General features: G+C 42.1%; 1 protein-coding gene and 1 long non-coding RNA gene across 4 annotated transcripts in view; one reads left to right on the forward strand and one right to left on the reverse strand.

Annotated features, from left to right (window-relative positions):
- BCAR3 (BCAR3 adaptor protein, NSP family member) overlaps positions 1 to 26,156 on the reverse strand; it is a 177,027-nt gene that overhangs the window by 84,212 nt on the left and 66,659 nt on the right. The window contains exon 1 of one of the 2 annotated variants that reach the window (XM_069070534.1): positions 423 to 699. The exons of the other annotated variant lie outside the window; for it this stretch is intronic. Coding sequence (XP_068926635.1) covers positions 423 to 506 — 84 coding nt within the window. The 5' untranslated portion in view covers positions 507 to 699. Of the gene's footprint in view, positions 1 to 422; positions 700 to 26,156 lie in introns of those variants that run through there. 2 annotated transcript variants of the gene reach the window in all.
- LOC138147871 (uncharacterized) lies at positions 870 to 7,438 on the forward strand. 2 transcript variants are annotated; one of them, XR_011164918.1, is made up of 4 exons: positions 870 to 1,020; positions 1,980 to 2,237; positions 5,599 to 5,713; positions 5,814 to 7,438. It is a non-coding gene; the product is annotated as an uncharacterized lncRNA (long non-coding RNA). The 2 variants fall into 2 exon arrangements; XR_011164917.1 differs by lacking the exon at positions 870 to 1,020 and having other exon boundaries at positions 1,564 to 2,237.

Raw genomic sequence — 26,156 nt, forward strand, 5'->3', positions numbered from 1 at the left:
CACACACACACACACACACACACACACACACACACACACACACACACACACTGGAACACAGGCAAGAAAACCGACCTAGCTATCTCATGTTCAGCATAAAAAAAAAGAAAGAAAGAAAAATAGCTTCATCTTGCTGCAGGCACTTTGCAATAAAGTTATATAGCCCAAATAGTCAGGCAGCCTCCTAAAAAGAGATGTTATTGTTCAGACAGTGACAGAGCCATTTTCAGATGAGTACCACTGGAGAGTACTCCTCCCAGCAGGAATTTCACATTAGGTGCATATCAAGATCCATCACTCCAAAAAAGACACCTCGGTTCATCCACCCAGACTGACAGCTACAAACTTTTCATGTGTCCTTTAGAGGACTCCCATTGGCGGTGGGAGCACTAAGAATGCTTCATCTCAGACCCTCTCCTTACCTTCACTCCAATGACAGACTTCCGGTGATAAAAGCAGCACAAGGCTGCTGACAGTGAATGAAAAGCATTGCATTCCTTAGGCATCTTCCCAATTTTCTGGCCCAGAGACCACACACTTTCTTTAGGGTTCAAAGACAAGAGGCTTCAGAAGTTTTCTGGGAGCTCTCCCAGCCAGTGCAGACCCCTGCCTTCCCCGGCTGGTCCTGCTGCGGCTGCTGCTGCTGCCTTCTTGGGCTATGGGAGCTCTCTCTTTCTCCAGATCAGGGTGGGACTGTTCCCCACCCCCCCCTCCACCCCAGCCAAAGCCCGTAACGATCAACTCTCTCAATCCTGACATGCTTGTGTCCAGCCTGCCATGGAGAGTGTGCCAAAAGCCCTCATGTGACCGGCCACTCTCCAATGAAATTCTAACCCCTCCAAGGAGAGGCTTTGCTCTTTGGCTGTTCCCTCAATTCAGAGACCCTGAGGACAAAACCCTTCAACCACAAGTCACAGGCAGCCTTCCCTTCACAATCCTGGACCTTCATCAAGTACTCTGCTCCTTTCCGCCTGTCACTCGAGCTGATCCCTCTGAATCAGAGAGGTTTTAGAGAACAAGGTAAATCACACCAATCGCTCAGCCTCACTATCCAACAGGGACTAGTTTGAAAGACAGTGCTGGCTTAAGAGCTACCAGGTCACCCAGTCTGGCCCCTTTCCTCAGGGTAACTAATGTCCTAGGTAACCTAGGTGAGGGAAAAAGGAGGAAAAAGGAAACAACCAAATGACCACACTGATGAGGCTGTTTATTTTTAATTAGGATGCTCCTGGCAGCCAGTTGTAGAGAAAACACAAAACCCAGCTGATAACGTTGGCACAGTCATTAGCTACTGGCAAAGCAGCACTGCCTTTTGGTGTTTAATTAGCAGGTCTGTCAGCAAACACCCAGAGCCGTGTACCCGTCCCACATGGCCCTGCAAGCTGTCGGGAGGCAGCCGGGACAAGGCTGTGTTACTGACTTCTGACACTACTCAGGATGGGTAAATGGATTTCATCAAAGCCACAAGGTGCACTTTCCTTGGTGTTCATTTTTTTTTACTACTAGGTGGTAAAGCAGATAGGGTCTGAAGTCAGGAAGACCCCCTCTTCCTGAGATCAAATCTGGTCTCAGATGCTTACTAGCTGTGTGACCCTGGTCAAATCATTTAACCCTTCAGTTTCCTCATCTGTCAAATGAGCTGGAGAAGGGAATAGCAAATATCTTTGCCAGGAAAACCCCAAATGGCATCATGAAGAGTCAGACAGGTTTAAAAAACGACTCAGCAACATCATCAGTGATAAGAACACCACCATCCCAACCAAAATGAAAACGAGCCCCAGTCAATGGAAAGCAGGGAAGGGAAACCTCATACAAATCCTTCAGCCAAGAAGGCTCCCCCAGCAAGGCCCCATAAGAGCTTCAGCAGAAGACAACCTGTTTTCTCTTTGGTTCCTATTGCAACAGCCCTAAAAATTTCCGTTTTTTTTTTTTTTTTATTGAATCCGGCCTTTCTGCCTGAAGCTATTCCTTCTTTTCAGTTCCAGACATTAACTTTCTGTGGCTGCTGTGTCCCAAAAAGGGAATGAATCCTGATGCTCTCTCTCTAAAGCCAGGGACAGGCAGCAACTCGCCATGTAGCAGAAACTGAGCTGTATTCAGTTCAGAAAGGAGCAGGACCAGATGAGACACGATGGAGGTATGAAAAGCATCCACGAGGATTTCTCCGGAAGGCCTCTACTTGCAGCAGACTGAATCGTTCGCCTGTGAAAATAGGCCATTGTTTGCTCAACTGCCCAGTGAGTAGTTCCTGAGCTGAAAGGAGGGAATGATGAGATAAATAAGAAGCAGCCGCTTAGTCTGAGGAATATGGAGTTGGGGTGGAGGCGGAGGGGAGGGTAGAGAACTGGAAGTCTTCCTGAGAACAGCAATGGTGTAGGAATGTAATGGCCAGGAACCACTCTGGTCTCCTATCTGCTTTCTTCTCTTTTATATTCTTACTGAACGTGACGCCCTGTCCTGCATTCTGCAGTACAGCCCAGCTGGACTTGCTGGTCCTCACACACAACAGTCTATCTCCACCTTTGCACTGCTCAGCCTCCATGCCTGGAATAAGCCTGCTCCTGCCTTCGGAAGCCCTTAAGATGCAGCTCAGACATCAGCTGCAAGAAGTCTTTCTAGATTTCCCCAGTATTGCCTTGTAGTAACTAATTTGTGTATGTGTGTAGGTATATGTTTATTAACTTTATATTTATGCTGTATATATTTACATATATAATTTTTTATCTCTCCCATTAGATTCATTCCTTTGTTCTGCTCTTCACATATCTTCCCTTTTTGTCCATTCTAGAGGTGGCACAGTAGATGACAGAGCACTGAACTTGTAGTGAAGAAGACTCTAGTTCAAATCCAGCCTCAAATAAATACTAGCTGTATGACCTTGGGCAAGTCACTTCACTTCTGTTTGCCTCAGTTTTCTCATCTGAAAAATGGGGTTAATAAGAGCACCTACCTACCAGAGTTGTTATGAGGATAAAATGAAATAATATTTATCAACTGTTTTGCAATCCTTAAAGGTTCTATAAATACTAGTTATTATTATGTTCAGGATAGTTAGGTAGTACAGGCCTGGAGTCAGGAAGACCTGAGTTGAAATTTGGCCTGACATGTGCCAGCTTGTGATCCTGGGCAAGTCACTTAACCCTGTTTGGCTCAGTTTTCTCATTTGTAAAACGAGCTGGAGAAGGAAATGACAAACCTCTCATGTCTTTGCTAAGAAAACCCCAAATGAGGTCATGAAGGGTTAGACTCAACTGAAAATGACTAACAACATAAATATTTTGTTTGTTTTTAATTTTGGAGGGGGGGAAGGCAGGGCAATTGGGGTTAAGTGACTTTCCCAAGGTCACAAGGCTAGTAAGTGTTAAATGTCTGAGGTTGGATTTGAACTCAGGTCCTCCTGAATTCAGGGCAGGTACTCTATTCACTGTGCCACCTACCTGCCCCCAACAACATTAATCTTAAATCTCTTTTCCTCATGGAGTTAAAGCTTCTGAGGCACCTGTTTTGGATTCCCTATTCTAAATAGTTTCCATGTCATTGCCTTGTAGATTTATTCCATGACCCCCTTTTTCTGTTGTGCCTCACTCTTTATTCCTGTAGGTGATAGAGAAGATATGACACATGGTAGGAATATTCCTAAATGTCCCCAATTGTGCAGTTCATTATTTACCTTTGCCCTCCCAATGCTCATTTATTTTTAGTCCCCATCTGCCATGAAATCTCCTCTCTGGGTCCATATCCTCTTGATTTTCTGGGGGTCCCCAGGGTTCCAATTCCCCTTCACCCGAAGCAGGATGAAGGGAACTCTCTAAGTAACAAAAACCTGATGATTTTACCCATTGTAAAGCCCCCATATCTCCCTTTATAGAATATCTCTTTTCTCCCATGGGAACATCCATCAGTGGTACCCTTTCCCACCACTGAAACAAAGATTTCCTCTCCTTCTTTCCCTCTGTTTCAAGCCCTCCCAGTCCTTCCTTGCTCATTCTCCTTGCAGGATCTCTTTTTTCTGACACTACAGGAGTTATTTTTCCCCTCACTGTTAGCCTTTGATGCGATTAGGGCACCTCACATAAGTGCCCTCTCTTGTCTTCCTCTTCTCCCCCTTTTTATGTGCCCTCTCGTTTTGTAATCTGGTCCCACAAAAACACTAATTCACCTGTAGGCAGGGTGTTGTGAAATTTTGTCTTATTTCTCCATGATTACTCGTAGTTGACTTCTGCTTTCATTTGTCTCCTTGTGTACTTTTAGGGGAAAAAAAATCTTGAAGTGTTCTGTCATTATTTTGTTGTCCCTTTCTTGGTTGCTGTATCTTTTTACCCTTCTTGTATTTCTGTTGTCTGGGCCATTTGAAAAGCAAGTAAATTGTTCAGGTCTGGTTTTCTTTCTAGGAATGCTTTGGAATGCCTTTTTTGTTTTGTTTTGCTACTAAACATCTTTTTTCCCATAAATGATTAGCTTCAAATTTGCAGAACAGGTCACCTTGGGTTGTCTCTTGAGCCCCTTTAGTCTTCAGAGAACATTATTACATTTCCTCTTGTGGTTTCTTGTGGGTTCAGAATAGTTTTGTGTTATCTGAATTTCCTTTCCTTTATATTTGAAGGACTTTCTCCTGTTCACTGGTTGTCATTGAAATTGTTCAATTTAACCTCTATGTTTCTGGGAGTTTGTAGCATAGAGTGTTACCTTGGATGCAGTCTATGGATTCAATTAGCAGTGTGTGTGTGTGTGTGTGTGTTCAGAAGTTCTGGGAAGTTTTCTTGTGTTGTTTCTTGCATTATGGGGTTCAGGTATTTTGACTTGTGTTTTTCTGGGAAACATAAAAATCCTTAAGTTGTCTCTATATATCCTGTCTTTAATATCATTATGTTTTGCTTATATGGAGATGTTTTCTTTCAACATTATTGTTCTTTTCTTCTCTTCCAGATTGTCTTTCACTTCCATGCATTTGCATTCCCATTCAATTATTCTCTGTTTTATTTCTTTGGTGAGATTTGCCATAGTGGATTCAAATTTTTCTTGTTCTGCCAATTATTTCTGCTGTGCATGTCATAAATTCTGCTTTCAGAATTCTTATTTTTCTTTTCAACCATTCAGGAACATTCTGTTGTGGTTCCCTGCTCTCTTGGAATCCACAGGGTCTTCTGCCTTATCAGGTATTGATTAATGTTCTTTATCTTAAAATATTTATTCATAGATATCTGGACACCTTTAGCCAATCTGGAGGCTATGTTTGCTTCTGTTGTTAATATTTTCTCTATTAATCTATCTGTCTATGCTTAAGCTCTTTAACCGAGTTTTCTTCCTCCTGAGATCTTTGGTCATTTTAAGTCTTTTCCCCTTATATTTCTCTATTGCTCACTTTCTGACTGCTTCCCCTCTGATGTCAATTTCTCTGGGGGCAAGAAATCAAAGCCATCTATGCTGGACAATTCACATTTCAATGGCTTCACTCTATGCCCCAAGTGACTTCTTAGGGGACAGAACTATGGCTCCAGCCAGATACTGGATCTTTTCCCTCAAGCTCAGTGAAGTGTCCCATACACAAGCTGCCCTGGTCCCTCTATTCCTCAATTTTCTATCTGATTACTGTTGCAGGACAGGACAGGGTATTGCCTGGCTGCGGTCCAAGCCCCAGCAAGGTTCTGCCTTTTAGTTTTCAGCTGTACCGGAAGGAGGGTGGAGTAGAGTTCAGTTACAAGCTCAAGAACAGGTATGTATACTCCTGCCAGATTATCATGGGTCATGGGGGAAGGGGTACAATGGATTAGTTTTCTCTGTTTTTAATTCATCATGTTTTTTTACCTTTTCAGCATTCCTGGTGTCTCAGCCTGGTGGAGACAGCTGAAATTGCTTTTATCTCTTGCACATAATTCCTAAATGGGAGAGACTTGAGAGGTTGAAAATGTAGTTCTACATCTTGCTGCTCATTCGATCTGGAATTCTCTTCCAGCATTAGAACCTAAGTTTGACGTTATCAGAGATTGCTTCATTCTTTATACTTGCTTCCCTAGTACACAACACAGTGCTTGGCACATACACATACACTTAATTACCTGCTGATTAATTTTAAATGGCTTCTAGAGCTATAGCTACTAGTTCTGCCTCCTAGGACAATCACTATAAGATAGGGTCATAGATTTGATGCTGGAAGGGGCCTTAGAGGCCATCGAGCCCAACCCCCTCTTTTTTCAGATGAGGAAACTGATGTCTACAGTTAAAAACCTGCCCAAAGTTACACAAAGAATAAGTATTTGGGGAGCTGAACCTGGACCCTTCAACTCTAAATCCAACACACTTTCTACTCTATTACACTGCTTCCTAAACACAGTGGAGCAAGTCCTTCTAAAATGAATCCCCCCACTCCCCCCGTCAGAAAATCACTGGGGATGAGGGGAGGGGTATCTATGAGGAGAGCTCTCAACCCTCAGGACACAAGGTTCCATAAATTAGAGACAGGAGCCTTATCCGTAGAATGGGCTGGAGAAGGAAATGGCAAACCACTCCAGTATTTTTGTCAAGAAAACCCCAAATGAGGTTACAAAGAGTCAGACGCGATTGAAACAACTAAGCAACAAAAACGTACAAGGGAAATTATTAAGGAAGGACATTGTCACAACAGTAGGTGGTGTAAAGCAAAGGATAATAAGTGAGTGACCAGCCTGAGTGCTGCTCTGGTACCCCCGATTACAAAAAGACCTGAAAGAAGGCTTTTGGCACCTTGGATAGGTCCTCCATGAGAGGACATGGCTGAGAATCCCATGGGATGAAATCATAGATCTTCTACAGCTTCAGAAGCTTCAATTAGGTACTCATAACATGTCAATCATCTGTAGTAGTGATCATGGCAATACACAGCAGCAGGTACCTCAGGCGCTGTACTAAGGTACTCTACAAATGTTATCTTATTTGGTCCTTACAACAGCCCTTGGGGGGACGGTACTATTATTATCCCCATTTTACAAATTAGGAAACTGAGGCAAAAAGATGAAGTGACTTGCCCAAAGACATATAGGTTGTAAGTATCTGAGGTTAGATTTGAATCTGTTGTTGTTCATCCTTTGTTTCTGAAGAGGACCAATGATATCACAGTTTATGTCTTGGCCAGCACATGAACTAGATTTAACTGAGGCAGAGCTGTGCAAAGCTGTCAGTCTCACTCTGTCTTCTAAAGTCATCAAAATCCAGTGGCAAGACAAAAATCAAGATGACTGGCAATGACATCAGGTCTTCCTGATGCCAGGCCTAGTGTTCTATCTACTGCATGATCTAGCTGCCCCAAATAAGGCAGGAGAATGATAGGGTTAGTCTAGAACAGGGATGGGGAACCTGCAGCCTTGAGGACACATATGGCCTTGTAGGTCCTTGGGTGCGGCCTTTTGACTAAGTCCAAGTTTTACAGAATAAATCCCCTTAATAAAAAGATTTGTTCTGTGAAGACTGCTGGAGTTCAATCCAACCTTCCTATGATTCCTCAATGAGGGCAAATATATGAAGTGTCCCTACAATGACTGTTATAAGATCATGATGTTCTGGATCTAGGCAGCTAGATAGAGTGTTGGATCTCTAGTTAGAAAATCCTGAGTTCAAATCTGTACTCAAGCACTTATTAACCATGTGACCATGGATAAGTCACTTAACCTCTATCTACATTCAGTTTTCCCATCTTCAAAATGGTAATAACAATAGCATATCTACCTCCTAGCATTATAGAAAATAAAAATGAGATAATTTATAAAATGCTTTACAAACCTTAAAGCACTGTATAAATAATAGCTGCTATTATTAGTCTTCTCCCTAGGTCATAGCATCCTACATTCATAACTGGAAAGTACCTCAGAGGCCACTAGTCCAATCTCCTCATTTTGCAGATAAGGAAACTGAGGGCCAGGGAGGTAAGTGTCTTACCCAAGGTCAGACAGGTAGCAAGTTTCAAGACGGGATTTGCACCTAGATCCTCTGACCCCAGACCCAATGCTCTTTCCACTGTACCATAGTCAACACAAGTTCCCATATACTTGGCCGGGCTTTTTTATATACCTCCTCCCCCCTGCTTTCTATGACAGAGTCTGAATTTTCTCAAGTAACAGCTATCCCCAAAAGCCTTTTAGCAAGAGGCCCTTTGGAAGTCCAATCCTAGTGACAGTTCACATTTCTAGAGGTCCTTACAATATCTCAGTAATGTCAGGAAAAAAAAAATCATTTTCCTACTTTATGAAGGAAGGAATAAAAAATTATGAATCATTTACTCCCTGCCAGGCACTATGCTAAGCAGGAGGAATAGCAATGCAAAAGTGAAATAGTCCCTCTGCCCTCAAGGAGCTTACACTCTAATAGGAAGCAACACATATAGGGGAGTGTTGCTCTGGGGAGTCACAAGAATGGTGAGTGGATCCATAAATCTGCACACCATTTCCAGAAGCAAGCATGGTATTGATTTAACTAAAATGAAAATCCTGAAGCTCAAAGCTATTAAGAGTAACACAGCTAGTGAACATCTGAGCCCAGATACTCTGGCTAGAGTTTTCCACTAATATGTGCAGCCTGTCCAAAAAAGTAACCTTAGGAATCAATTAAAGAATAAAAAAAAAAAAATTGGCTCCTTGACTATGGATGGATCATGAAGGATATCAAGAATTATAAAACATGGTCCTAGAATGTAAAACTAGAGCCAGAAAGGCCTTTAGAGATCCTTTAGTCCAACCCCACCCCTGCTTGGTACAGGTAAGATGAGGTCTGAGGTCACGAAGGTCATACAGTGGCAGAACCAGAATTTAAATTCAAATCCTTTAACTTGAATGTTCTTTCCACTGTAAAGCTAAGGTTTATATCTCAGAATTTATGCCTAGTTGGAGAGACAGGACAAAGATGCTTAGAAAGAAGACATAACATGAAGCAGTTTGTGTTACAGGTAACATATAAAAGGCAAAATCAATAAACTATGGGATGGTGTGGCCAGGGGAGCCTTTATGGTGAAGGGAGGACTCGAGCTAAGTCTTGATGGATGGGTAGGATTCCAAATGTGTTTGCCCCAACCGTTCTTTCTTTTACTATGTAGGAACCCCTTCCTGCACAAAACCAGAAAGACCCATATTCCTAGCCTCCTAGAGATTGGTCCCACAAGCAGAAATACAGCACATTTGTCTGCTTCCTGTGACCCGTATCCTTTTTCTATACTTGCCAACGGCCCAAAGATGATAGGGGAAGACTGATGAGAGTTGGGGGTGAAGGAACCATATTGAACACCCAAACATCCTTGACTGGGCTGCTCATTATCAACCTTGATTAGGAAGCCAGTGAAATAGATAGTTAGCCAAAAGCCTCTGCTATGAAAAACCACTCCCCTTCCACAATATTTTGCTGGTACTTCTCCCTGAGGAGGTGAATGAATCCTAAAATGACTGAACATAAAAACAAACTAACCTACCCAAGAAAATGACACAGAATGAGCCTCTGCTTCTCCAGCATGCGTTTCCACTTAGGGGAACACCAGAGATAAACAGGTCGCTGCTAAGACTCACATGAAGCTTTCTCCCCTTTTTCTCTAGGAAATGTCTCTCTCAAGGGGAATGCGTTCCATTGGGATTAAAGGAAAAAGCTGATCCTGTTAGGTAACCATTTTCTAGTACATTCCATCTGAGTCCTGGGCAGAAAGCAATTCCTAAAGCAGCACTCAGCCCTTTTAATCAATTTTTTCCAGAAATGGCTCAGAGACTGGAATAATTTATTATCGTTGCCACTAGAGATAATAATTTCATGAAGGCATAGGATACCCTCTATTGAGCCTGTCCCTTTTCCTAAAAGCATTTTGCCCATCTAATCAATTCTCCACGCTCAAACCTGTCATAATCACTGGAGAAACTGAGGGACAAAGCTGGATGCCTGACCCAGAGTCACACAGGATTCAAGACAGAGCCCACAAACACAGAAACGGGGGTTCCCAGGTTTCCTTTCTAGAACAAAGCCCCTGACCTTGCTTGAGGTGTGCTCCTGATATGGGTTGAAACATGAATTTTTAAAGCTTTTTTTTTTTTAAGCCCTGACACATCCCTCAGCTAAAGGAATTACTTACTACCTGTCCACAACTAAGTCACATCAATCAAGGTATTCTTCTGGTCCTGAGTAAAGGGCTTTCTAAATACTGAACCCCAACTGTGCAAATGGAGTGTGATTTTTCTCAACTACAGAATCCTAGGATAGAAATCAAAGAGCCAGAGAGAAGCAAAAATATTTTGTTACTCTCTAGTGACCCCCTCTGGCTATCTCACCTGATCTAGGCTAATAGCCCAGCAGAATATAGCTGGGGGGGGGGGGCAATGAGACACAGGGGGAAGACACATGGGGGGCCGAGGAACGCATAAAATCAACTCCGGGTGCATCTGAGCAAACGAGTCCTTCCAAAGTACCTGAAGGAGAAAGGGTTAAAAGAGACCCAAAGGAGGGTTCATGGTACAGCTATTGTCTCCCACAGCAGCTTTTCATGGTCAGCCCTAATACCAACCTAGCCTACTTAGTAACCATGGAAACTAGAACACTGCCTGCCAGCCACATTCAGCAGAGATTCAGTTCCCAGGAGGGAAAGCTTTCCCCTCTCAGCAGCAAGCAGCTTGACAGATGAGTGACAAGGAGGAAAGGGGGTGGTTCACTTGTGCTCTGGCTGGTATTGAAGGGGTTAGTCCCTTTCCTGAAGGTTGTCTTACCCCACCCTGGGAGAAAGAAAAAGTAGACATTTTGTATAAGAGAAAGGGTAGGTTTTTACCTATAAAGAGATGGTGAAAGAAAGAGAGGGAGGGGTAAGGAAGGAGGGACACAGACAGAGAGAGAGAAGAAAGAAAAGAGTTACAGAGGGAGAGGGAGAAGGAGAGAAAGGGGAGGGAGGGAGGGAGGAGGAAGAGGAGGAGGAGGAGGAGAGAGAGAGAGAGAGAGAGAGAGAGAGAGAGAGAGAGAGAGAGAGAGAGAGAGAGAGAAGAAAATGGGAGAGGAGGGAAGAACCTTTTTTCAGATACATGCTCCTCAACTGTCTCATTTCAGTTAGGAAAAGAAGGTCATCAGAAAAATATGTGGCTCAAGGCTACATTTCTTAAACATGTTAAGATGTTTGGAGCCATCAAATATCCAGGAAGACAATGACACATTTGTCTACTGTGGCAAGTAAAGAAATGCTGAGCAGTTGTCCTGTGGTGCACAATTTGAATCATTTCTGAAGGCAGTGAGTGACTAGGCTAGGCAGGAGGGGCACCTGTCCAGCAGTGGTGAGCTCACAGTGGGTGATCGTCTAAAACAGCGAATAAAACCAAATGGGTCAATTTTACAGAACAGTCACTGAGATGTTCCATCCCCTTGAAAAAAGCCATCAGCCCCCTTTTCACCTCTCCTGCAAACCCAGTAGGGTGGCTATCCATAAGTGAAGAGAGCTTTATTGGAATAATGAGCAAGGCAGAGCCATCCAAAATCTAATTCCCGCTGAGGTTTTAGAGAAGCAGAGGGAAGATGAACGTGACATCTGCATTTACCCAGGCATAAAGACAAGTGGAGAGTTGAGGGCTGAGCCGATCAGATGCCCTGAGGATACTGAAGTCTGGAGTGGACCGAAGAAAGTCAACTCATCTATTAGGAAGCATCCACAAAGAGAGCATCTACATGGATATGGCAAGAATCAAATAGAGAAGAATCCATTCCAATGGTTCCCTACTTTGTCTAGGATTGAATACAAAGTCCTATTTGGCAGTTAAGCTCTTTACAACCTGGATTCTTCCCCTTTTTCAATCTTCCATTGAAAAATCTTCCCATTAAAAAAAAAAAGGTAGGGGATTTCTACCATTTTACCCTGGACTTCCTCCAGTTCCTTATACATACAACACTCTATTTCCCTTGGCTGTACCCTTGTCCCTGAAATGCTCTCCCTTCTCCCTTCCACCTGGATGAATTCCCCTTCCCAGGTCCCACAATTACTACAGCATTCATCTTTAAGGTTACCTTCCAAATACTTGGTAGGTATTTCATCCAAGCCTATTTATTTACATGCTTTCTCCTCATTAGAATGCACACTCCTTGAGGGAAGGCACTATTTTTGTCTTTCTTTGTAGCTCTAGTCTTTGTCACAGTGCCTGGCACATGGCAATAAAAGTGCCTGTTGGACGATACGTGTCTGGAATGTTCTGTATAAAGAATAAAGAGCTTATAAACATTCTAGCTTCTTCACCTAGCTCCAAATTCTTGTTCTTTTCCTTATGACCCTGAACTCTGTTGCACAAGAACCCTATAGCGTGCATATATTTCTCCACCTTATTCCATTTCCTTATCTCTCCCCTCTTCCAGTCAAACTATTAATTGTACCCTCCAATTTAGGATTTTACATCTCCCTCCTCCATGAATTCTATTTTCCCCCATTCCTTATCTCTACCTCTAGGAATCCTTGGCTTTAGAGACTATAGATTTAGATCTGGAAGGAGTCTTGGGGATGAACCAGATCAATCAACAGGGTTAAGTGATCTGATCAAGATCACAAAATAAGTCCCTATGATTCCAAATTCGGCACTTTTTCCATCATACCACCAAAAGTCAACATGCATTTATTAAGTGCTTACTATGAATCAGGCACTTTGCTAAGGACTGGGGATACAAGCAAAGGCCAAAAAACAGAACAAAAAGTAGTCCCGGTCCTCAAGGAGCTCACCATTAAATGGGAGAGATAACACACAAACAACTATGTACAAACAAGACATTGACAGTTTAAATGGGAGGTATTCTCAAAGGATGGAGAGAGGTTGGAAAAGGCTACTTGTCAAAGATAGAGGATTTTAGCTGGGACTTGAAGGAGGCCAAAGGATCCAAGATAAGGAGGGAAAAGAATTCCAGGCACCAATGACAGCCAGGGAGTATGCCCAGAGAGGGCAGTATCAATAATCAATCAAGTATTTAGTAAGGAGTGGTATACAGTATAAAAAGAAATACAGAGGGCAGCTAGGTGGCTCAGTGAATAGAGCACCAGCCCTGGAGTCAGGAGGACCTGAGTTAAAATCCTGCCTCAGACACTTGACACACTTATTAGCTGTGTGACCTTGGGCAAGTCACTTAACCCAAATTGCCTTGTCTGCCCCCCTCAAAAAAAATACAAAGACATAAACAAACACACAGTCCCTGTCCTCAAGGAGGTTACATTCTATACAAAGAGATGACATCTCCACATATAAAACCATAAGAAAAATCAAGTTAATTTTTCTTTTGAGGAGTGTCATTAGGAGCTAGAGGGGAGAGGCAGGACAATGACCTGGGAACACAAGTCTGGAGCTGGAAGGGACTTCGTCAGAGACCATTCAGTCTAAGATCCTCATTCTACCGAGGAGGAAAGTCTGGCTCAAAGTCTACATGACTTGTTCAAGGTCACTTACATAGGTAGGCAGTAACAAAAACCAGATGTGAACCCTCTGTGAAGGTCATTCTCCCTTCTCAAAAGACCATATACCATTTCAAGCCATCCTGGAGATGTCCAAAGGTTTCCTACTACATTACACATTTCCCAGGACACTAATCTTCTGTTGGTTCTCAATCTTTCCAAGAATGCAAACTCCATCCAAAGAGAATAAAGAAGAGAGATGCTGGCACAGAGACCTTGGCAGCTCTTTCTCCCTAAGACTAAAGGGACACAGGGGAGACTGTGTGTTGCAGCTAAAGAAGCTTGGGATCTGGAGTTCACACTGTGCTTAGCACCAAGTAAGCTCTTAAGAAACACTTCTTCTTGTTGTTACATATCATGACCCTTAATCTTTACCCCCCCCCAAAAAAAACCCATATGTAGCATTTTTCATTCTACCTCAATAATGCAGTTATCATCTATGGTATGGTAGGGTACGGTATAAGAGGGAAGGGTAAATACACACACATATACATGTGCTATATATACACCATGCTATGTATACACATACATGTTTATATGGCATGCATGAATATGCTGAGTGTATATATGCACGCATACATATATACCACACAAATATTGTATGGTATATATACATGGTGTGTATAAACATATAAATACTCTACCATACAATATGCATTCCATGATAATTGCATTAGAGATAGAGCAAAATATATACATGCATATGGTATATGTATATATACATGTATTAGTATATACACACATACCAAAAGTTTATACTACATATATGTATGTGTATATAGAATACCACATATATGTTATCTATATCATTCCACACATATTCTCTTATATATAAATATAATGATATATATATATTCTCCCTCTTCCCCTTTTTTCTTTGTATAGTGGCTATAAATAACACTCTTCAGGAAGATCTGGGTTAAAATTCTTCCAGTATTTAGGCCTTATCTCACTCTACTAGTTTGTAACTTTCCAGAGAACAGGAAAACTCTTCACTAAACTCTGTTTCTCCTCACCATCTAGCCCAGGGCATCTGTACACATCAGGTGTTTAAAAAAAAAAACCCCATAACTTATCGATTAATTAATTAATGCTTAATTAATGTGATTCTGTACATACCTTCTCGGATCCTCATCTATAAAATGGGAATGTTAATACTTACACTACCTACCTCAGTTTCCTCATCTATAAAATGGGAATGTTAATACTGGTACTACTCACCTCTGAAGGTTTGAGGAGGAAAGTGCTCTGTAAACCTTCTATTACCATCTAAACAGGAGTGGCAGGGCTTGTTACAGAATCCTTCACTAGCCAACATGGAAGTCCTGTTTCTAATACTTTCCTAGTACAGATCACTTTCCCTAATTTACTCAAGGGAACAAAGATGGAGGCTATAAAAAGGGCTCTGTCCTGAGGGGATATTGATCTAACCAGCACATGGAACAAAGGAATTGGATGAGATGTTCATTCCCATACACATTTCCATTTCCCTACTTGGCAGATGCTCTTTCAGAGTTCCATCCTTTTTCCCCATAGATTTTATTGAAAGCCGAGTCTGAGAAAGAGGCAGAAGACCCAGGAGCTGAAGGCTCCATATTAACCTCTCACTAGCTGCTCCCAGCAGACTGCCTGACTGCACCCCATCCTCTCCAACTTTCTATACAGAGATCGCATGCTCTGCAAACGAGTGTTTGGAAACCAAAACAAAAAAACCCTCAAATCTGTGTTTTGGACACTTATACTTCCTAGCTGCCGAATGTTGGGCACCCCAAGACTGTTGGTTTCCTCATATGTAAACTGGGGGTAACAATGCTGTACCTTTATCACAGGGTTATTGTCAGGAGAGTTCTGTTCAGGAACATCATACTCCTGTTTCTTATTTATCAGTATTATTATTCTCCAGCCTGACAGAAAGAGAGAAAGCTTTGTAGTTTGAACCTGGTTTGAGAGGCACAAAGAGCCAGCAGGTCCTATAACCTCCTGGAGCCTTCTATCAAAAGGCAGCCTGTGAACCTCTGCCAGGATCACTCAATTTTGCCAAATCATATTAAGATGTAGTAGGGAAATATTTCGCAAAAAAAATAAAAATATGATATAACATAGATAATGTTAATATGTGATTTTGTAAGTCAACATGTGATCTGGAGGGATTCATATGTATGGTTTAGTGGTCCCATTTCTCTTTGAGTTTGACACCACAGTTTTCAGCTATAGGTTGGGTTACATATGCTATCAGACAGCTGATGTGATAGTTTAAATGACCTGAGTTTTTTCCTTATTCTTTTTTTTCTTTGTGTAGCGACTAGAGCACTGGATTTAAAAACAGGGAGACATGGGAGACTGCTTCAGGTATTTAATAGCTGTTTAAACAATCACTTAATCTCTCCAAGCCTCAGTTTCCTTATCTGTAAAATATAGGTGTTGGATCTGATGACCTCTAAGGTTCCTTCCAATTCCATGCCTATTATCTGATGATTTTGTATGTACCTAGTTATGGACGTGCCGTCCTCCCTTTTAAAAAGTTGGCTCCTTCAGAACCAGAAGAACACTGTACACGGTAACAGCAACATTGTAAGGATGATCAACTGGGAAAGACTTAGCTGATCTGATCAAAATAATGATCCAAGACAATTCCAAAGGACCCATGCAAAACGCTATCCACCTCCAGAGAGAGAACTCATGAAATCTGAATGCAGATTGAAGTATCCATTTTTATTTTCTTTTTCTTTGTGTGTGTGTTTTCTTTTGCAACAAGGCTAATATGGTAATATGTTTTATATGACTTCATATGTATAATCGATATATCTCATTGCTTGCCTTCTCAAGGGGTGTGGAGGGAGAGAATTTATCATTTCGAAAAATGGATGTTAAAATTTTTTACATATAATTGGTATTTAGCAAAATAAATGTGTGTGTGTGTATATATATATATATATATATATACACTCACACATATACATATACATATATATTTAAAATGTGGGCTCCTTGAGGGAAGGGGCTGCTATTACTTTATTTTTTATCCTCAGACCTTAGCACCCATCCTGGAACATAGTAAGTGATAAATGCATAAGGGGAAGGAGAGGGATCTACTCAGAAGGTAAGGTGATACAAAAACAACAAATAATAAAAACAAAGACTATATATTAATGATACATCTAGATGGTTTGCTAGACTGAATTTTAAAACTGAGAGTTTCCTACTCTAATGAAAGCACGAATTTAAACAAAACAACAAATCTACCAGCAGCAATGAACTTGGCACTAAAAAACCCATACAAATCCAAATCACTAAGATCTTCCCTTCTAAATCTGGCATTTTTTGTCCTTCTCTAGGATATTTAAAGCCACTTGGGGGCAGGGAGGTATGTATGGCAGAATTCAAATTCAGGCCTGGCAGGGCTCCAAGTACTGCTTTCCATCTATTGTACTGTGCAGTCACACCCCACTCCAAATCAATTGGGAATGGAAATCACATAGGTGGCAATCATTTGTGTCATCATTTATTTATTTTCTTTTTGGTATCGACTTCTATTTTTCCATTCTCCCTGGGTTGGCAGCTACAAATTGGAGAGGGCACTGCTAAATCATGGTTAGGAAGACAATGGTCTGTTTGACAGCTACAGTGAGTGGGAGAGGGAGGGGGGCGTGGTGGAGGAGAAGAAGGCTATTAACTGAGATTATCTCAGAACAACAACGCCTTCTCAAGACCATATCTGCAGACTCCTGCCAGGAAGCAGTGCCCACACTGACAGCTCAATCTTCCAACATCCCTGACTTGAGGCAAGTCATTTTCAGTGAAATCTACAAAATGGGAAATATTGAGGCCAGAAGCAGCAGCAGCCAGTTCCTGCTCTAAAGGAGTTTACATTCTGTTACTGGGGGAGACAGCTTATACATAAAGTACACACAGAATCTAAACTAGATAGGGCGGTGGGGTGAGGGAGATGTATCAAGAATGGCCTCACTAGGAAGGTGAACTTGAGAGGAAATGTGGGATTATTCTAAGAGGTCAAGGTGAGGAGGGGGTATATTCCAGGGATGTTAGGTACAAAGGAGGCAGGATATGGATGGAATATCCTATGTGAGAAATGGCAAGAAAGTTGGTTTGACTGGATGGTGGTATGCATTTAGCAACATGTGGATAGTAAACAAGAGAAAAGTAAAAAAAAAAGCTGGAATCACAGGTTGGGGCCAACATGTGAAGCTTTCAAAATGCCAACCAGAGGAATCTGTGTTTGATCACACACAGTCATAGGATTGAGATCTACAAAGGCCCTTCAAGATTCTCTAGTCCAACCCTTCCCCCCCCCACTCACTTTACAAATGAGGAAACAGAGGTGATATAACTTGCTTGAGGTCACAAAGGTAGCAGGTGTTTCAGCCTAGATTCAAACCCAGGTCCTCTGTTCCAAATTCTTTCCACTATCTTATCATCAAGCTCATCCACATTGTTTGTCTTAATAAGGATATACACCGTTCAATTTCAACAAATATTAACTGCCTATTGACTTTAGGGATTTCCTCCTTGTTTCCTGAGAAAAATAAAGGAATATGATATGGTTTGCCTTCTTGGTGGATGTATGAGGGAGGGAAACTGGAACTCCAAATTTAAAAAGAAAAGAATGTTTAAAATAAATAATAGATGAATAAAAATGTTTAAAATATAAAATAAAAATATAAAAGCCCTCCATTGTGAACTCCCTCATCTGCTCTCCTCTATACCACAAAGTCCCTTTGCACCTTCACCAGGTCCTCCCCTTTGCTCTAATTGGACAGCTGTCTCTTTCTTAGCTTCCTACATAATCCAGTTTTCCCTCCTCCTTAAAAACTAAAACCTTCCTTTGACCTTGCCATCCCCTTTAACTTTTGTCCTATATCTTGCCTCCCTTTCACTGACAGATTTTCAAAAAGAGAAGTCTACTTTCAGTGCTTGCCTTTCTTCACCTTCCTCCTTCTACCTTCCTGACCACCCTGCTCTTGGGCTGCTGTCGGTCAAGGTCTCTTAATGATCTCTATGCCTTGTCACAGGTTGCCCACCCCCCCCCTCGCCCATGCTGGTATACACTCCCTTCCTCACTCCCACCCTACAGAGTGCGTCCCATCCCCATCAAACCTGTAGTTTTTATTGGCAGAGAGAATTTCAAAGGATGAATCTTCTATCAAAGCTGATCAGCCCTCAACGCTTTAATTCATAGCCTCAGAGAGTGGCCTGGTGCCACTGTGTGACGAAGGGCCTTACCCAGAGTCACCTGACCAGTATCCAGTCAGTTTTAGGAGCAGCCTTGAACCTGGGTATTCTAAAACATCAGGGCCTCTTGCACATAGTAGGTACTTTTTGGGGTCAAACCCCTTCAATCTACAAACCAGAAAGCTGAACTTGTCCAAGGTCACACAGGCACAGAGAAAAGTAGCAGAGGGAGAATTTTAACCAAAGTCACCTTACTGCCGCCCCCCAAGAGAGGCTCTATCTTTTTACTACAAGCAATCGATATCCACTTATTAAGTGCTTATTATGTGCCAAGCACATCGATTGATAAAAACTGGGGATTCAAAGAAAAGCAAAAACGGTCTTCTCCAGATCACTCACCCTCCTTTCCCCGCCACAAAATGTCTCAACTTCCCCTGGGTAAACCTGGGTAAACATCTGATAAGTCACTCCCTACTGGGTGTCTTAGTTTCCTATCCATAAAATAAGAGGCAGGACAGGTATCTTGGATCGGATCTAGAAATACCTGGATTCAAGTGCTGCTCTGGTCACACCAAATTAGCCCTTAAAAATGTTGGTTAAATTGAATTGAACTGATGCCCTCATTGAGTGCATACTCCAGCAGGGGGGTGGGCTTCCTAAATATAATACACATTAAGCATGTGAGAGGCTGTGAGGTCTGAAGCCAGATGAAGAACTTGTCTAAACAGAAGAATCAGCATAGGCTTTATGGAGGAAGCCCTCCATCACCATCTTTATCACAGTTCGTCTCTATATGGTGCTTTAAAGTTTGCAAAAGACCTTCCATGTTATCTTATTTGTATAACTGGCAAGAGTTCAACGTGTTAATTGGGAAGGAGGCGGGGCTTACAAGACAAGGATGAGGGGAACAGAATCAGGAGAATGGGAGCCATGAATTAGGCCAAGGTGAGTGGGCCAGCTTGGCTGATACACCCCTGTACAGAGTGAAGTAGGTGAGAACAAATGGGAAAGGAAGGCTAAACTAATCTTGAATGCCAAACAAAGGAATCTGACCTCTATTTAGTAGAAAGCTGAGAACCACTGAATCGATTTTAGGCAGAAGAACAATGTGATTAGATCTGTTCATTAGGAAGACTGATAATGGAAACCCTACAAAGAATAGACAGGAAATGAGGAAACCATTTAGGAGGCCATAGCAATAATCCAGGTGGTGGTAATGAGAGCTTGTATCTGGGGTAGTGGTAATGGAACAGAGAGAAGGGCTGGATTCAAGAGATTTTTTTCACCATGGAGCCAACCTACAACATCCCTGAGAAGTGGTTGTCCAGCCACTGCTTCAAGACTTCCAACAATGGGGAACTCACTTCCTCTTTTTCGAGGTTTTTCATGGGATTTCTTTTTAAACAGATGTAATTACAGAACTTCAGAGTAGGGATGGGCCTTGTCGGCCATGTACTCCAAATCACATTTCCAACAAGTGTTCATCCAGTCTTTGGTTGAAGACCTCCAGTTCAGAGAAACCCATTCCCCTTCTGAAACCCATTTCCTCTCCTGTTCTCTTCCAGGTAGCAGTTCATAGTTTATCTGCTACCTCTGCTAAAGGTTCTTCTCCAGGATCGAGGAGAATCAATCAAATGCCCACTCCAAAGAATGATATTTCAAATATCTGAAGATGGCAGTTCTGTCCAATTGTACTCAAAGTCTTCTCTTTTTCCAGGCTACATACACATCCCCAGTTCTTCCAAACAATGGTACAGTCCATGTTTGTCTTCTGGACAAACTCCAGCTTGCCACTGTCCTTCTAAGAACATGGTGCCCTGAGAATATAACAACGTGGGTATGTGGTCTGACCAGGGTGAGTTAGAGTAGGACCATCATCTCCCTCATTCTGGACCCTATACTATCCCTGATCACAAAATCATGCATATAGATTTGGAAGGGACTTAAGAGAACATCTTGTCCAACCACATTGTTTTACAGATGAGGAACTATAGTGACCTCAGAAGAGCAAGGATTGGAACTCAGCTCCTTTTACTCCTCATCCAGGAGACCTCCCACTCTACCACACTACACTAATCCTGTTGGCTGAGGTCTTTCTTATGTGGACTATCATTTAATCATATATCTTTCCTTTCCAAACTTGGCAATCCCAGAGTTCTTAAGAATTCTCTTAGGAGTTATTTATTGTACAAAACAATATAAGGATATGGTTTTGCATTTAATGTTCAAACAGACAACAGAACAGTCAGCTTAATAGAATCGCCTGTAATGGGAATGTAAATTTTTAAGATCTTCCCTGACCCTAGGCTAAAGTGCACCTGGAGCCTGGGGTGGGAGGCTTGTTTTTCAGTAGACACTTCTTGATTGGCCAGTGGGTCAATAAGGTTGTTACATTCTCTGAGCCAGGAGAGGGGTATATAAACCCTGATTTGAGGCTTTGTTTTGGAGCTCATTTTGAGAAGTGTTCTGTGATTTGATATAGATTCTGGGAAGCCGTTGTCCAGAGCCCCCAGGCTTTGAAACCCAGATGTTGTTTGGTATGGATGTAATGGTTGGACAGTTTGGAAATCTGTCTACTTGATCTGTTTCTGTCTTGATAATTCTGTCTGTATACTCTGAAGTTCAGGGTACTGACCTTTTTCCCCTGAACTAGGTAAACGATATATGTTTGACTGATTAAAGTAAGCTTGTTAACCCATTTTGAGTTGCTTTCCTTTAACAAAGCAGATCTAAGAACTTGTGTTGGCAGCAAACCCTGAGGATGCTTGGGGTGCTTGCCGTTACATCGCCTCAAGGCCACAGGATGACATTTGTGAGAGAGGTAATGCTGCTACTCCCGTCTGACTTTTCTGTTTCAAAGTAAGCTCCAGCAATCAAGGTCCTTGACATCTACGGAAGGAAGACAAATCTCTCCTCCTGGCCATAATCTGGTCCCAGACATAGAGAAGACAGGTGATTCACTGAGAAACCCAGAAAACAGTATCCTGCCAATACGTCGGTAAGAATCACTCCAGATCATAGATTTTGATCTGGATGGACAGTAGAGAGTGGGGTAGACATTAGGATAACCCCCTTATTTTACAGATGAGAAAAATGAGGTCAAAAGAGGCTGTGATTTGCCTGTGGTCTCACACATAGGCAGCAGCAGAGTTAGGGTTTGAACCACAATCTTTTGACTCCAAATGCAGCATTCTTTCCATCAAACCAACCTGCCATGACCTACTTGTTACTAATAAAAGGCTTTTCTCTGGTTCTGATGAATGTGGTTTTCCAGAGGGTTTATTTCATCCTCTGTACATTGGATCAAGGAGGGAGGGGAATTCTAGTAGCCATGGACACCCAAGGGAAAGCAGATAAGATGCCTCTGCTACCATGGATACAATCAGGCTTTTACTGGGGCAATGACTGGTAGGAACAGGAAGTGTAATTAGATAGCTTTAATATGGTGGCTTATAACTTTAACACACAGCTGTTGCTGTAGCTTAAACATCTGAACAAAAAAAGGGCCAAGCTCCACACTGCTAGACAAAAAAAAAAAAAAAGCTTTGTCTTCATACCATATTTAATGAACACAGAGTGAATCTAAGGAGAAAAGTGGTCCCTTCTTCCCCCACTGCAAAAACTCCAGGTACGCAGTTCAAATGAAAAGAAAGTCCATAGAGTCTCTTTGACCATGAGGCACATGGGATGATACCGAGCTACTTGGGGGTTCCCAGAAAATGACACAAAAGGCCATCTAGTTCACCCGACCCCCCTCTTTTCTTGTTTCTTCAGTGGGTGGGGGAGGGGGGAAAGGGAAGGAGAGGATATAAAATAAAAAAGAAAATAAAATTGAATTAGCCCAGTCCCTTTGTTTTCACAGATGAGGAAATTCAATCCTATGGAAGATAAATGACTTGCCTGAGGTCACACAGGTGGTACCTAGCAGAGCCAGGTGGAAACCCATCCCCTGATGACTTCATTCAAACCTATGAGTTAATCATTTTTTTAAGAACTGAAGTAGCCGGTGGTTGATGAAACAATGGCCTGGAATTATCTATTTGCTAAGATAATGGAGAGAGGGTGGAAACCTGGAAAACAGCCAGTGGCCGAATATTATCGTGTGTAAATCCAACAGGCACCAAGGGATGCCTGACCCTGTAGGCAGACAAGGTGATAGACGAACTTGCTGATTGGCAGGCCTGTCTGGAGGAGCACAAAAGCTGGGGTTGTCAGCCAATTCAAGGCTGTTAAAAGAAAGGTGGAATCAGAGATTCTGTACCATTTAAATACTGATCAGAATGGGAGGAAGTAGGAAGGGAGACCAGTGTAAAAAGGTGAGAAAAACCAGCAACCAAGAGGCAAATGATGAGATGTCCACAAGGAGGGAAGGGATGGAAGACTGTTTGTTACAGGGTGGTATGGTGTGATCAGTTGTGCCAAGTGATGGGGTTTTCCTGTCATAGAAAAGGCTGTGTTCATTACTAGCCAGTTCCTTCATCCAAAGCCCAGTTGCCAAGCATAATACCCAGGGCTGTTGATGACACCCAGAAAATCTAGATTCATGTTGTCTCACATCCAAGTCAAAATCATTGACAATGGAATTTATTGTTTAAGTTACACGAAGTGTGACCTTGGAGTATGAGAGCAATAGGAGGGAAGGGACAGGGATGGGAGTAGAGAAAGGAGTCAACGAGGGAGGGAAGGGCCACTAAGTTAATTGGCTCATAGTACCAGGTCCATGGTATTACCCATGTAACCCACCCAGTAACCCACACGTGACTGAGAAAGGGCCCTCAAAGAGTCAAATGGCATACATTTCTTGGCAGTCAAAAGCTATCTGGAGGGAGGATTCCTCCAAAATGAAAGGAAATATCTTTGAATGTTGAGTATTCATGAAATGCACGGTATAGAAAAAAAAACTAAAGGAAGAACAAAACAAATGGGGTGGGGGGAAGGAAAAGAAATTCCAGATTAAGAAAGTGGATGAGATGGCACAGAGTAGGTCTATGGAGGGTCAAGGCTCAGTTAGATAGGGGTGAGAGTAAGGGGTGGAGCAGGGTTTGGGCCAAGAGGTGATTCGTCACATAGGAGGAACTAGGCTGTCTCATGCAGGTGGAATGTCCTGGCCCAGGCCATGATTTGGAGAGAAGAAACCCTCTAGAAGATGGGCTCAGTACAAAACAGAGAAATAAATTCCAGGCGTACTCTCCCACACTCATCACTTATCCCAGGCCACATGAGACCACTGTGACTTCAAACACCTCTGGGAATTCTTCCTAACACTGACTCAAACCCTACTCACTCAAACACCAGCATCATCCAACTCATTGAGGCTATTTCTAGAAGGCCTTTTGATGATAAAGATATGGAGCTCTTGAAACAAAGACAAAGGCAAGAGTTACTTGGCTGGTAGAGGTGAAGAGAGATTATCAGAGCTTTCCTTAGGCTTTTCGAGACCCTTCTTCTTGACAACACAGCTCAAGGGAAAGGAGGGTTTCCAGTCAACCTAGAGGGAACCTAAAAATGCAAGTCCTCCCAGCCCTAATTATAGTTTAGATCATTCCAGATTTACAGTTCAGAATTTTCACAGGGGGAAACAATCAATCAAAAAGCAGTTGAGTACCTATTATGTAACTCGGTGTAGTGGATAGACAAGAGCTGGCCTTGAAGCCAGAAAGACCCAAGTTCAAGTCCCATCTCCAACTCTGTGGCCCTGGACAAGTCACTTAATCTCTAATAACTCAGGAGGAAATTCTCAAAGTTGCAGAGGATTCTGGGAGTTCCTACAATAGGCAGGACTAGTCTTTCTCCTTCCTAGACACTGTCCTGAAGACTGGAGATGATACAAAGACAGAGGAAAACTGTGTGCTCATTCTATTGAAATGACCTACAGCTCAGACTGGGGAATCCCAGGAAGGAGATAGGGGCAGGGCAGGTGTGGGGTGAGGGCCATACAGCAGGTCCAGAAAGTGGATCTTAGCTCTAACTCTACCTTTTAATAAGAAATTAGGGACAAAAAAATACCATAGATTTGGATGAGGAAGTGACCTTGACCTCACAGATCACCTAGTCCAAACTCCTCTTTCACTAATGAGGAAAATAAAGCTTGGGGAGATCAACTCACTCCCCTAAGGTTACACAGGTAGTAAGGTACTTTCAAAGGCAGTATTTCAAACATAAGTCCTCAGGCTTCCACCACATCCCACCTGCATTTGGCTTTGAAGAACGATGTTATAAAATTTAAGACTGCTAGGTTCTCGTCTTCATTTCAACCAAGTTATCCCAGTGAGATGGCACCCAAATTATTTAAGTTTTAATTAAATTAGAGATGGTCCCAAACTCATCCCTGAGACTCACCAGTCACCATGGTCTCAGATTACATGTAGTCTTCCTGACCTTCAGGACCAGGGTACTGAAATGAAAGTGCTTCCTAGAATGATGACCAAATCTGTGCCCAAGTAAACTCAGACCTCTTTAATGTAGGAAAAAATATGAATTAGGAGTGACCAGTAGCTGAAAGTAATTCAGGAGGACACTGATGTCACTGGACCACCCATACTCTTTCCAGGAAGGATCAGTGTACAAAGAGTGGGAATGGGAAAGAAGAAACTAAATAATATTGGGGTCAGTAGGCTCACATGAAATCCCCCTCCAAAAAATGACACCTGGGTCTCAGAAGAAGACTCTAATTGGAGGCTGCCAGTTACAGGAAGTAGTTGATCAGTTTCATCACTTCTGGGCACAAAAAGCTCTTTTCAGAGTGTTGTGCTCTGTGAATGGGGCTTTATGAAGAACTCTCTCATCCAAAGGCCAATAAATATGGGAAATGGCCTCCCGGGCCAGGTTTCTGCAACATAGACACTGGGGTCATTCAAGAAACAATTAGGTACCATCTGGAGGGAACCAAGACCCTAAAGGAAATTGCTTCCAAGAGCCAAACAGCATGTTTTTATTACTAACATCTAACCCACTTTTATCTTCATTCACAAAAAACTGATGAGATAGAACCCAGAAGGCACAGAATGAACTGTCCTGTTCTGATTAATAATAGCTGAGGGCTGACTCTTCAATTTTAAGCTATTCCACATAATTTTTACCCTTAAATGAGTTTATCCCTTCACTGTACTTTATATGACAGCAGAAAGAGTAGAGTATCTTTGTAGTAATCCTAGCTCTTATCTTCCTAAGATTCAAGAAAGACAACATGGTACAGTGAATAAAGAGGTAGCTTTGGAGTCATAAGAAAAATATATATGTGTGTGTATATTTTATGTATAGTTCATGCTATGTAGTATATATATTAGTATATGTTATATATTAAAATAACAGTATATTATTATAACATAACAGTATATATTACACATAGTATATGCTATATAATATACACACATATATGCTATATAGTATATATTATAGCATATTGTACAGGATATAGAGTATTAAAGTATAGTATATGTCGGGCAGCTAGGTGGCACAGTAGATAGAGCCTAGAGTCAGGAAGACTTATCTTCACGAGTTCAAATCCAGCCTCAGACATTTACTAGCTATGTGACTCTGGGCAAGCCACTCAATCCTGTTTGCCTCGGTT

The sequence above is a fragment of the Petaurus breviceps genome, unplaced genomic scaffold, assembly GCF_028583685.1.
Source record: "Petaurus breviceps papuanus isolate PSGF00001 unplaced genomic scaffold, PetGlider_PUasm1.0 90808, whole genome shotgun sequence".
Lineage (NCBI taxonomy): Eukaryota > Metazoa > Chordata > Mammalia > Diprotodontia > Petauridae > Petaurus > Petaurus breviceps.